Raw genomic sequence first — 13518 nt, 5'->3', positions numbered from 1 at the left:
AGGTGGCCCCTCTCCTTTATAGTTCCACAATACTTTGGGGATGCCCATTTTATCACTGAGCTTGCCACATCTAATTATAATTATTGCCAATAATATTCTCCTAGGGCAATGGTTCTCAAGTTTCGCCACATATTTGAATCAAATACTTAATTAAAAACCAACTAAATCAGAATCTCTGAGGAAGTGAGACCCAGGCCAACGTACATATTGTTAAAAGCAGCACTTCTCAAATTTTAACATGCATAAAATTCACCTAAAATTCTGCTTTTGTTGAAAAGCAGATTCTGATTCAATAGATCTCAGGTGGGGCCTAAGAGTCTAAAGTTCTAACAAGCTCCCAGACACAGATGCCACTTATGCTAAATCAGCATAAAAGTTCCCCCAAATGGTTATGTATTTTAGAACATCGGTCCCCAACCTTTTTGGCACCAGGGACCGGTTTCGCGGAAGACGATTTCTCCACGGCGGTGGGGCGGCGGCGGGGGCGGTAGATGGTTCAGGCGGTAACGCGAGCGATGGGGAGCGGGAAGTGAAACTTCGCTCGCTCGCTCTCTCGCCCGCGCGCCCGCCTGCCGCTCACCTCCTGTTGTGTCGCCCGGTTCCTAACAGGACGCGCGGCCCAGGGGTTGGGACCCCTGTTTTAGAAAATAGCATCCTCCTTATCTGTATCTGTATCCACATCTATATCTTAAGCTCACAAACCTTTACCCAATATAAGACCACTTCTTTCTACTCTGATACCTCTACCTGCCACCACCTTTTCAGGTGTGGAGAGGTGTTGAGAATTGTCTCATAAATCAGAGTTTGGGTTGTCAATATTTCAGCTGTAACTGGCCTTCCTCACTTCTATTTACAAGTGCATCCCTCCCCAGCTGTGCCATGTCCATGTTTCTGTGTTTATCTTACTGGACACAGAGAAATGCTGAGGAGCATTAAGATATCATGAGAAGGAAGGTCTTGCTACCTTTGCTTGTGCTTCAATTTTTAAATTATTATTAATTAATTAATTAATTAATTTTTGGCTATTAACCTATTTTTGGGTCTTCGTTGCTGCGCGTGGGCTTTCTCTAGTTGCAGTGAGTGGGGGCTACTCTTCCTTGCAGTGCTCAGGCTTCTCATCGCGGTGGCTTCTCTTGTTGTGGAGCACGGGTTCTAGGCACACCAGCTGCTGTAGTTGTGGCAGGTAGGCTCAGTAGTTGTGGCTTGCGGGCTCTAGAGCGCAGGCTCAGTAGTTGTGGCGCACGGGCTTAGTTTCTCCACGGCATGTGGGATCTTCCTGGACCAGGGCTCGAACCCATGTCCCCTGCATAGGCAGGCGGATTCTTAACCACTGTGCCACCAGGGAAGTCCCTGTGCTTCAATTTTAAAGCATGATCTTGTATATTCACTTCATTGTCACTCCAGCTGCCAGACTCCATCTTCTGCTGCTTCTTGGATGCTTATGTGACTTTCTTTTTCTCCTTCTACACCAGGTAGCCTCTTGCTTCCACACCCATTCTCACATTTTCCTCCATTGTCAAGTCACTGTCATCCCTATTGACTTACCTCCAAATAACTGGAACCAAGGAACACACATATAAACAGCTGCTTATAATGTAAAAACTTCTTTCTTCTACTTTAAGTGTATTTGCTCAACCACATTACTTTTCCTTAGTTAATGCTTCTATCTGTTACATGTACAGGTCAACCTTTTCAGTTTTAGGTCTCAAGAATAGGCTCTAAGTAGCTATTATTTAGTAGGGCTAATGGCACAATTTAAGGTTCTATTAGCCTTTGTACACCTTTATATACCAATCTAACCACATTCCTATGGTTCCCAGAGTGTGCACCAAGGCGCCCTGGGGTGCAGCAGGGAACTCACTGCAGCACCAGGAAATATTTTAAAAATTTGAGGGAAATACAGCAACATGAGCTATCAGACATCTTGCGAATTACTAGCTCAGAGTAGATCACAGTTTCAACAGAAGGTGATGCTACATTCCTTTCGATCATGTCATATATTAATGAAGATGGGTTTCCCACAGTGCCCGTGTTAAAAAGCAAGTACCGTGTGAAAATCAATGTGGAAAAGGAAACCAGGGGTCGGTGTCCAATCTGAGAAGTTGTGCAGTGTCCAATACATGCACACATTCCATTAGGAAGTAACTGGTTATTTAAGAGTGAAATAAAAATATTATTTTTTCTATTAATTGATTTTTTTCGTTACTTATTTGTTAGAACATAAATACGTATTAAGTTGTTTGGGCCTAATTATTTCTTTTGGCCTAAGGGCATTGTGAAAAAATTATTGAGATGTTACAGGCATTGCGAACCAAGAAAGTTTTGGAACCTCTGCTATAGTCTAATTTTTTTTTTTCCCCCAAATTTCTTGACCTTGTGGATTTGGATAATCTCGTCAGGTACCTGTTTACTCCAAATCTTTTAAAAGTGGACCAACCTGTTGCCACATGAGAAACAAACCTTTTTCATTCTTTTTAAATATTTATTTTTTGTCTATGTTTAATTGTGGTAAAAAACAAATTGTAGTCTAATCCCTTTGTCTGTTGATAAAACATATAGTCGAAAGACAGATTCAGGAAAATGCCTTATCAATAGTTCAGGAACACCTCTTATATACATCTGATGTAGCAATGCTGGCAACTACGATAACTTCAATTATTGCCCTTGACTTTTTTTTTTCCAGTGTATATTTTTTATGGGTTATAACTTCAAGGAGTTGGGGCAGGGGCAGATAATGATGAGGAAGGGAAACTTATCTTGCTGCCAATAAAATATCCAAATCCAACGAATCAAACTGAAGCTGTGATTGTGAAGGGGTTTTCCCACAATCCTCTACATTTGCCAGCCACTGAGAGATCCGTTAATTATATCATTTTACTTTTTCAATGATATAAAAGTCAGTAATCCACTTCCACGCATTACAGACAGATTTAATAGAGTGTATACAATGGAGTTTTCATCAATAACTTCTTTCTGCACCTACTATGTGCCAGCCACTAGTTCTTGTCTCACTTTACACTGCAACTCCATGCCGTAGGTAGGCATTGCTCCATGCATTTTCTAGATGAAGAAACTAAAGTCTGGGAAGGTTAATAACCTGCCGTGGGCCAGACAACTGGCAATTGGCAGCACAGCGACGCAGCCTCAGATCTGCTTGAGTCCACAGCTCGCAATTTTTCCCCATGGCAACATTACCTCTCACAATTATAATCATAAAACTGATTCTTCTGAGGTTTTATCCATTGTTGCTTCTAGTATTTTGAAATATCTGGCCTTTCTTTAAAAATACATGTATTTTTATGTAAAATGACATCACAATTTGAGAAGAAAAAGAAAAGAAACGGGGGATCAATTATTTAAATACAGCACTTTAAAAAAATGTAATCTTCTATAACAGTAATGCTATTTGTATTGTAGAAAGTGCTTTAAAGATGATAAGATTATTGTTATTTTTTACAATAATTTTTTAGCCTTGTTAGTGTAGTGCTATTCAAATTTCACAGAGGAAATGGAGTGAAGTACAAGTAAGTGGGTTGTCTTCAGCAGTCACACAGTGTGTGAATTTCATAGCAAATACAAGGTTAGACCCTTGGGGATCCGTGTTGATGTTCACCCCTTCACTGAACACTTCCTCTCCTACTTTATTCCACATTAATAATTCACTTCACTGGAACGATGCCTGGTTACCTCAGCCCAAGCCATGGATGGCTTTCCTTCATTTACTGTGGTAAATGCTAAAAGAGAATATTGGCACAGGATTATTCAGGGATATTTGATAACAGATTGAAGTATGAACATGCAGTCCCTGGAATCTGTAAAATTTATGCTTTTTGAGTGATATCCAAATATAGATGTTCTAAAATTGTAGCTGTAATCATAAAGACATTTTATCATCTCTATTATGTTTGTTCCCAGTTTGTTTATGTAAAGGATGTATGACAATTATTTTTCTTACCAATACCATGTTCTGAAACAGAGAACCTAAGAAGTACAAACCTGTGTCCCTGTCTTTTTTCATGTCTTTGCGGGATGCAGATATTCTGCAATGGGAATGTAGCTGATGATAAAATTTCAGTGAAACTCATGATGACAGTATAACTAAGCTGTTTCACTGACTCAGCTCCAGTAATCTGGAAGGGCTGTAATAAGCGATACGTCCTCATTTTACTTTCTGGAGTCAATAAAATGGTCAGATGATATTTGGAAATAGCACCTTTACATAACCATTTTTTCTCTTTTGTGAACCTTGCCACAATTAAATCATAAGTTTTGAAATGCCTGGCTCTTGCCAATTATTGGAGATAAGACAAAACAGCAGTAACAACTAAATCTAAGGCAGTGGTGGGTTTTGAGGACAAAGGGCTCCATTTGGTCAGAGAATAGATGGCGCTGTAGGTAGCAGAGTTAAAAAATAGTTAATTTGAACGTGGCCAAAGGACTAAAGCTCAGAATGTTTCCTTTCACAATGAGAAAAAGGAAACTTCTTTTCCTTACAGCTTAATCGCTCTATTCCTATTTTTAATACATCCTACTTTATAGAATAGCTGGACCACATTTTTCAAGCTAAAGTAAAAATTCAAGGATTTATGATAATCCTATGCGGCTGGTTGTAGGTGTTTCGTTTTCAACGGAAGCATTTCTCTTTCTTTGCTGCAGTGCTAACATTTCTCAGCTTCTTGCTACAGTCTTCTTCCTGAAACTACTCAAGTGAAAAAAAAAAGTCTTACCAGATAAGCAACAATTCTTACTGTACTGGGGGAATATTTCACATCTTCCCCATCTATTTATGAGAAGTAACTTCTTCAGGCTTTTAAAACCAGAATGTCAAAGAGCCCAGTGGAATCCTACCTTGCCCACATACTGATAATCGGATCCTGTGTATTCCTCCAGCAGAAAGAACTGATTCCACATCCAGCTCCTTTTCGAACGGTTCAGCTCATTTTTGCTGTTGCCAGAGAGCTCCAGGGTCCTTTTCTTTGCCGGGGAACCACTAGTCCTCTTAGATAGTGGAGTTGAGAAAGTTGGGTAGGGCTGGCCAACCCAAAAGAGAAGCAAGAAGTATCGGTAAGTTCTCATTTTGATGACACAGTCCAGTTTCTGAGTAGTGGGTACCCTTCTCCTTGAAGTGTCTTTTTTCACTGCACTGTATCCAGCCTCATTCCTCCTCTCTTCCTTAATGTTCTTGGCTTGGCTCTCAGAGGATATCTGGAAAGAATAATAACATATTAAGCATTTTTAGAGATGCTTAAAATTCAGCGTTAGAGCAAATAAGCTCTGGGGGAAAAAAGAGGACATAAATTTGAATAGCAAAACAACAAAAAATAAATTGTCTATCAATTTTGAAATGAGGAAAACAGTCTTTCAGATATGCTAAATGGAAGGTGTGTTCCGAGTAGGAAGCTGCTGTTTTCCTCTCTCCTTTTCTATCACATAAAAATCCTGTTTTAAGTAATAGCATTGCTGTAGGTCAACATGCCAGAGTGGATTATTTCACTACTCTTTTACCTCTGAGTATGTGGGTTGAGATCTGGTTAGAAGAAATGAGTTTGTGTTTCTGATTCTATTTGCATATTTATCCTCATGAAAGAATATCACAGACAGTTTTGATTCAATTGAAAGTGGATAATGTTGAAGTTTCGCTACAGTGTATCGAGCACCTGTGATGTGGAGGCAGAAGCCTGTTCTGCAGGCTCTTGGCTTCGGAGATGTGTTGTGATGGAACAGCCTGGGTCAAATAAGGTTGGAAAAGACCTAATGCCTTCTCTTCAGGATGCTCATTAGCATATTGAGGTTTCTTTTTTTGTTGTTTTTTTTTGAAGTTTTTTGTCTTAAAAAAATTTTTTTTATACATATTGATGTTTCTGAAGTGAAATTTTGTAGCAATGATGATAAGCCTGCATTTAATCCAGTATTTCCCAAACTTGACCGGGAAACTTTTTTCCTCATACAACCCAATTAACACTACAGGATGGGTTAATGAACAACCTATGGAATTTGTATTTAATAGAATAAAGAATAAAATGCACAATTCTATTCAAATTTCTTTAGGAAATCCTGGTGGGCTTTTCTCTCTAAATTTTACTTGTATCATAGGCAACCAAGTATATATATTAAAATTGGAGGGCTTCCCTGGTGGCGCAGTGGTTGAGAATCTGCCTGCCAATGCGGGGGACACGGGTTCGAGCCCTGGTCTGGGAAGATCCTACATGCCACGGAGCAACTGGGCCCGTGAGCCACAGCTACTGAGCCTGCGCGTCTGGAGCCTGTGCTCCGCAACAAGAGAGGCCACGACAGTGAGAGGTCCGCGCACCGCGATGAAGAGTGGCCCCCGCTCGCCGCAACTAGAGAAAGCCCTCGCACAGAAACAAAGACCCAACACAGCCAAAAATAAATAAATTAATTAATTAATTAAAAAAAAAAAATTGGTCCAACAGCTTCTATGTAATTTTCACAGGTACATCAGATATACCTCAATACCACAGTGAGGGCAATCGACGGCAAGATCTTCAGAAAAGTCAGCTATTATAATTGCGGTAATAATTTTCCATGACAAATACTAATTTTCAAAAACACAACCTATCTTTGAAACAAATCCTCGGGCCAGAGTGCTTGGCAAAGATGTCACAATTTGGTTTAATATCTTATGTAAATTAAGTAATACATGCCTATATCTCCTTCCTAAACTTCCCCACGTTTCTTGAAAAAAAAATCCAATAAATTACTCCTTCATTTTACTATTTGATACAGAAAACATATTTTCTTAAATAATACTAATAAAAAAATGAAGGGCTTTGTAATGTAGAACATAGTAGTAATTAAGCTGGTACAGTTAATAAATAAGTGCAGATAAAGAAACAGGTTGTAGGTAATCTGATCAGTATTTTTGTTCCCTCTATGTCAGAAAAGATTTGTTCCCTTTTCTCCTATTTTTCTACCAGGTAAATGTATATATGACCAGTTTTTTTTTTTTAACCTCAGCAATGAATAATTATAGCCACCCAACACATGTTTAAGTGGAAGTTTTCTGTTGGAATATAAGTGAAATATTTCACAGTGTTCAGCATTTTTAAACCTTTATTCCATTATTATGCATCTTCTTGACAGCAGGCTGGGGAAGTTGAAACTTCCACAGGTGAGTGAATTAGTACTGTGACAATTAGTCATGCTGGAAAAATGCCAGGTGACTATATTTGTCATTATGTGGCCTTGGTACAGGCGTGGAATGACTGATGATCGATTAGGTAACGACGGTTCTTCTCTCTTCTCGTGGATGGTATATAAAGGGGACTGAGAGACCATATGGAGAAAAGCCCTCTAAAGACATCTATTCATTTCTAGTAGTAGAGATTACACTGAAGTTGATTCAGGGGAAATTACATTTTTCTTAATTTTCCACATTCTCCATTATTTGCATAGACAAATCCTGCAGTGAAGAATTACACATCTGCTGCTGCACTCAGTGTGTGGCCCACAGTGCTGGCAGGAAAGAGGGATGCAGAGAATGGAGGTGTCAGCTGTTTAAAAGGCAGACTCCTAAAGGCCATTTTAAAGAAAAATCGATCCCTGTGGATGTTGTATGCAAACTCTACAAGCTGTTGCCACTTGACTATTAAATATTAGTTCTTTTTAATATCACAGATACCAAAATGTCAAGTATTTCACATTTTTTTCTGCTTGGCTGGTAATAAGCTTTTAAAGTGGTACAAATTTAAGCAGAGTTTCCAAGTATGGTAGAACATATAGTTTTGCTATAACCCAGCTCTTTTTGTATCAACTTGGTAGGGTGTGTCCTTGTTAAAACTCAATATGCAAAATTACTAAAATCACCATGATCCACTCATATTTGGTGTTTAAAGGGATAGATTTCTCTGTGAAATTCTATAGTTAAAAAAAACTCCAACAAACTCTACACTGTTGAATATATAACTTAGCAATTCTCATATAACCCTTCTTAATAGTCAGGATTGCATAGCGGTTAAGATTATCAATGTTGGAGACAGATTGCCTGGGTTTAAATTGCTGTGAATTGGGGAAAATGCTTGATTTCACTGCACCTTAGTTTCTTCTTCTGTAAATGGGGTAATTACAGTAACTACCTCATAGGGTGTTATATATGGATTAAATGAGTCATTGCATGCACTTAAAACAGTGCCTAGCACTCAGTAGGTATTAATACGTATTAGCTGTTATTATTATTATTACTATTATTGTTACTATTCTTTGCATTACAAGTGTAGAATCCATCTACAGCAGCTTGCAAAAGTCTGCAAAAGATAGCTTGGTTACCTCTTAGGCTTTAAATACTTTTTTATGTTTCAATAGGCATTTCCAAGCAAGTCAAATTCTCTTAAAATTAAAGAATAGAAGCACTTTAAAAATCAGAATTAGTCCGTTTGCTAATTGTTTGCCTTTGTGTAGACTTCGATTCAGTATTTCACAGTAACGGTGTAGAAACAGAGAAGGCAGAAGCTTTGCGCCCACTGCCTGCCTCAAGAAGAATATGGGCAAAAGGGAAAGTTCACTGGAGGACAGACTCATTCATACAATCTATGTGTTTTTTTCCCCTTTCCATTTTGTTAAAGTTTTGAAAATCATCTTCACTTTATTCAGGTGAAAAAAAAATCAGACCTAGCTTCAATGTAGCAATTTTGCCCTTGCAAAAATGGGACTGGACAAACATGTCTTCTTGTAATTTAACATGCTGATACTATATTGAATAAGAATTTGATATAGTTGAAATTAATGATATACAGATTTTAGATTTTAATCTAAAAATATGAAATGAAAAAAAAAACCCCATATTCCAAACATGACCTTAGATGCAAAAAACAGGATTCTTAAGGTGCTAGATGGCCATATGTTCAAGGAAAGGAAGGAAAGGGCCTGGTATAGCACAACTTTGAGAAATGTGGGAAAGCCGCTGGCTTCTGAGCAGTCAAAATACAGGAAAACCATATGGCAAGTAGTAATCAGATGTGCTGGCTCATTCTGTAGGTCTCAGAAAGTAAACTAAAATGACAAGAAAGTAATGGCCTACATAGACAATGAATTTTAAAATTGCAGGTATGGTTATTCAAGAAGGAAAGAACCAGAAGATTAGACAGTGGGAGTGGAAAGAATACAAAACAATGTGGATATTGTATCTTTTTGCCCCCATCCCCTCATGGCATTAACAGCAAATGAGTTAGAGATATCAAAAACTCTATAAAAATAAAACTTGACCTACCTAATTACAGCCCAATGACAGTTTAGCAATGAAGTTAAAAGATTACTTAATAGACCAAGTCTCTACTTTTTATTTTCTTTTTGCTGGAATCTGTTTTTTTTTGGGGGGGGCGGGGATTTCTATTTCTTATAGGCAATAGTTTGAATCTTTGCAGAAGCCTTTTCTTAGTCATGTGTAGAAGGTAATTAAGATGTTTATGGATAGTGGGGCAAAGCCCACATAACATTGATAATTACATACTTTGAAAATTTATTTGCCTGGCAGCCAATATGCATATATACTTCAATCTTCACAAGAGTACATAGTCAAGTCCAGCTTTTATTTTAATGCATGCCAGTTAGAAGAAGCCTGGGCCTCATTAATTCAGGGTCTACCAATTTAGAATATGTGATAATTAATGGCAGAAGCTGGGCTGAAGTTTTCCTTTGATTAGCAAAATCTTTTCCACTAGATCATTGGAAATTAATAATGTAAAAATATTTCATAAGAGATATAGAATGAGAAGACAAACTACAATGTCTTCAAGTTCCTTGGAGTACTTTGGAATCACCTTTTATTTGCAAATAATTAATATGCTAATTAGAAAACTTCTCTATTGATTGAATTGCTTCTTCAGTGACTTATGTTTGATAACAGTCTGAATGACTCAACTATATTATCTGGTTTTGAGATACTGATTTTATTATACTATTTACAGACAAACAAGTAGATATTAGACAGATTTAAAAGCAATATAATTACTTTAAAGTTTTAGAATTCAGACTTAGCATACATTTGTTCTGGTGTTCTTGATTAATTCTAATCAGTGCAATATTACTATAATGCCATCTAGGCTTAAAAATTAAACCAAGTACATTCATTCTTTGGCATGCAGAGCCTTAACTTTGGCATTGAAAGCAACTAAGCATTCAATAAAGCAACATTATTAATATATTTGAACCATTTACCCTAGTAAGAGAATGTTTTAAAATCTGTTATGAAATTATTTCTTCAAATAAATGGTGTTACACAGAAATACTGTAGCATAGCACTTTGCATGATGCTGCTCACAGAATATTATCTACCCATAAGTCATCCTAACCCATTGGCATAACCCATTAGTAATGCTTTTAGCATATGTACCATAAATCCCTTCTGAAATTTTGGTACATCTTCTCACATTCTATGGTCAATGAAGTAGAAGACAGCTGGTTATTTATAACTATTTAACATTTCTCCTGACCCTATTGTATTCCAACTCTTGAGAGCCTGAAATCTCTCCATTCTCACACTACCTTTGGGTGCAGTGGGGACAAGGATGGTATTTACTCCATTAAAACCAGCAAATCAAAGAAACAGGACTGTGATATCAGGATGAATTAAACAGAGTGAAGCCAAACGGACACATGTCTTCCTACAAGTAAATCTTTAAAAATATATATACGTTCTTTATTCTAAGAGAAGATGTTTACAGCCAATTAAGTTTGTTCACGATTGATTTTCTGATCACCCAAGGAACTTTGTTTTGAATAGGTTGCCACCTGCTGCGAATAAAAATAAGTCTATAGTACATGGCTGATCTTCTAGAAGTGGTGACATAAGGATAGAACCAATTTAAAATTTTTGGTAGAGATTTCACATGAAGTCTTCATTTCGAAACCTCCATTTCATTTTTCTGTAAATGTCAAAGTCACTGTTGAGTAAAATTGGTTCCGTTTCGTGTGTGTAATGAACTCCACTGAAATGTGTCGAACAGCCTTGGCATCTTTCATCACATAGCATTCCTCTAGTGCCAATGAATCATTATGGCAGCAGTCATCGAATGATGCCCGAATTTTTTGTAAATGTTTATATTTGTGGATAATATGCCAATCTGTTTGCAAACTGATGTGTTTCCAGATGAACCTATTTCAACAGTATTACCCTTGTTCTGAAATGATATTCCAGACATTGCATTAATGAAGATAAAATCAAATGTGTTACAGCACATAAAATGGCGTTTTATATGTAGTTGAGGCTCAAGGAATATTTGTTGACTTGACATACTCACTTGGGAACAAAAAAACCCCAGAACTTGAATCAAAAAGACACAGTTCTTTTTCCACATTTTTTTTGGGGGGGGGGGAGTCCAAACTATTTTATTGTGAGAGGAAGTACCAGAATATGGTTAAGAACAGACTCTGGCACGTCACATGTCTAGGTTAGAAGCTCAGCCCCACCCAACACTGGCTGGGCAAATAGGGGACCAATGTGTGTCTCAATTTTTTTATCTATAAAGTGGAATGATATTAATAGTGCCTACCTTGTAGGATGGCTGTGAGGATAAAATGAATGAATCTATGTGAGGTCTTAGCTAGTAAGATGGTCACAACTACCTAAATTGTCAAAGAATATCTTAGCAGAGGACACACTTTGCCTCCTGCACATTTCTTATTTTGCCTTTCACAATTGAGGAACTGCAGTCAGTCACTCACTCATCTTTAAAGACCAGTACATGCCTATTTCTGGATTAACTTGAAACCACAGAAGCTCTGGTGACATCTTCATTTCTGGAGTGGAGGGAGTTGCCTCCTGAATCAGTGCTGGTGCTTCCCCATGATCCTTACTGATGCCTCTGCCCACTGTGTGTTCAACTGCCATTCAATTGTCTTTTGCCATCTCACATTCTCCGCAGTTTTTTTAAACCTGCTTGCTTCATTCCTTTATGAGTTATGAAACCTGCTTGCTTCATTCCCTTGTTGCCTGGCTCCTCAGGGCCTTTGGGCTTGTGGATGCTCTCTTTTACTTGTGTGAACAAAGGAGAAGAGAAAGCATTTTATGCCTTTAACTAGCTATTCATGGCATGAATTTTAAACACTTCTGTAGCAAACGATATGTTTAGGTTGCAGGAATCTATGAAAGACTTGGTTTCATATTACTCCCCGCTTGTACATTAGGCTCTCTGGCAGCTTTACTTCTGTCGGATGCATAGCCATTTAAGACAATGATGCTTGAACAAGACTGCAAGATGTCAAAACCCACTTGCGCATTAGTGCGAATGATTTCAGTGAGTTTGGTCTTCTTCCAGTAGCTCAATGAAAGGGCAGCCCGAGTGTATTGGCTGGGAGCTACAAGGGTATCTTAGCGGGGGTGAGGAGTTCGGAACAGATTTAACTTTATTAAACTGCACAAGGAGTCACATGGTTGGGTTTACCATTAAGTCATTGTGAAATGACTGGCACGTCACAGATGCTTTTTAAAGGCTCGTACACATGAAAGTGCTATGAGGAGTGGAGATGTTGTATTTATTCTTGCTGATATAATATCTAAGCCTTTGTCAATCATATGAAGTCTAGCTCATAATAATAGTTAAATTTGCCGTGCTCTATTCCTGAACCTACTATGTGCTAGGCACTGGGCTGAGCACATCACAAATACGTCTTCATTTAATTCTGATGACAATCTGTGTGATGGATAACATTCCTATAACTTCTGCAGATGAGAAACTGAAACGTACAGAGACTGAGCAGCTTGTCTACGGTCAGGTAATGGGTACATGATGAAACCAGACTCTAGCCCTGGCATCAGACTCTGGAGTCCTTGCTCTGAACTCACTCTGAGGAGTCACAGGCCAGGCTGCTGTCCACGGCAAGTGCTCATTATCGCTGTGACCTTACAACTGAATCTTCACAACTCCCCTAAAAATATAACAACAATACAGGTCTCTGAGAGGTAAAAATAGTTGTCACAAAACGTATAAGCTAAATAAGAACAGCAAACAAAGTTTGCTTTGTGCCATGCAATGGGATAAATGCTCTGTAAACGTGTAGTCTTAAACAACAGTTCTTTGAAATGGAGGCCACCACTCTTATCCTTTACTCCAGACACAAGAAACACAGGCTTGGAGGGACCGGACGCTTTGCCCAAGGGTGCACAGCTAGTAGTTGGCGGAACTTGGATCAAACCCAGCTAATCTGGAGGCTCCTTCTTAACTATAACATTCACTGTCTCATTTGTATTTTGCTCACGGAAACAGCATCTAGGTTTTATTTACTCTCGTTTCAGACCAAATTTGAACAAATTTATCATCAGGTTTCTAAATCCACGGCAAATTAAAGAGACAGCGTAAGGAGTGCTGGAGGCTGGAGTGCCATTAGTAGGAGAGGGTGGCTGAAAGGCCCAGAGAAAGGCTTCAAAAGACAGGCAGAAAACTGAAGACAGAATGGACAGAGTAAGGAGCTGGGCCTGGTGGATAGGCGACACTCTGTGTTCCTACGCTGAGAACAGTCTGCACATAGTGACACCAGATAAACATTTGTAAAATAAGTGGATGC

At 38.4% G+C, this 13518-nt stretch overlaps 1 protein-coding gene across 2 annotated transcripts in view; it reads right to left on the bottom strand.

Moving 5' to 3' along the window:
* Window positions 1-13518, bottom strand: part of CDH6 (cadherin 6) — a 129959-nt gene that overhangs the window by 55586 nt on the left and 60855 nt on the right. For both annotated transcript variants that reach the window (XM_036848580.1, XM_036848579.1), the window contains exon 2: window positions 4849-5205. In XM_036848580.1, the coding sequence (XP_036704475.1) occupies window positions 4849-5076 (228 nt within the window). In that variant the 5' untranslated portion in view covers window positions 5077-5205. The remainder of the gene's footprint in view (window positions 1-4848; window positions 5206-13518) is intronic.

The sequence above is a fragment of the Balaenoptera musculus genome, chromosome 3 (assembly GCF_009873245.2).
Source record: "Balaenoptera musculus isolate JJ_BM4_2016_0621 chromosome 3, mBalMus1.pri.v3, whole genome shotgun sequence".
NCBI classification, from domain to species: domain Eukaryota; kingdom Metazoa; phylum Chordata; class Mammalia; order Artiodactyla; family Balaenopteridae; genus Balaenoptera; species Balaenoptera musculus.
Note: the sequence above shows the minus strand (reverse complement) of the source record. Positions and strands in the feature narration are given on the sequence as shown.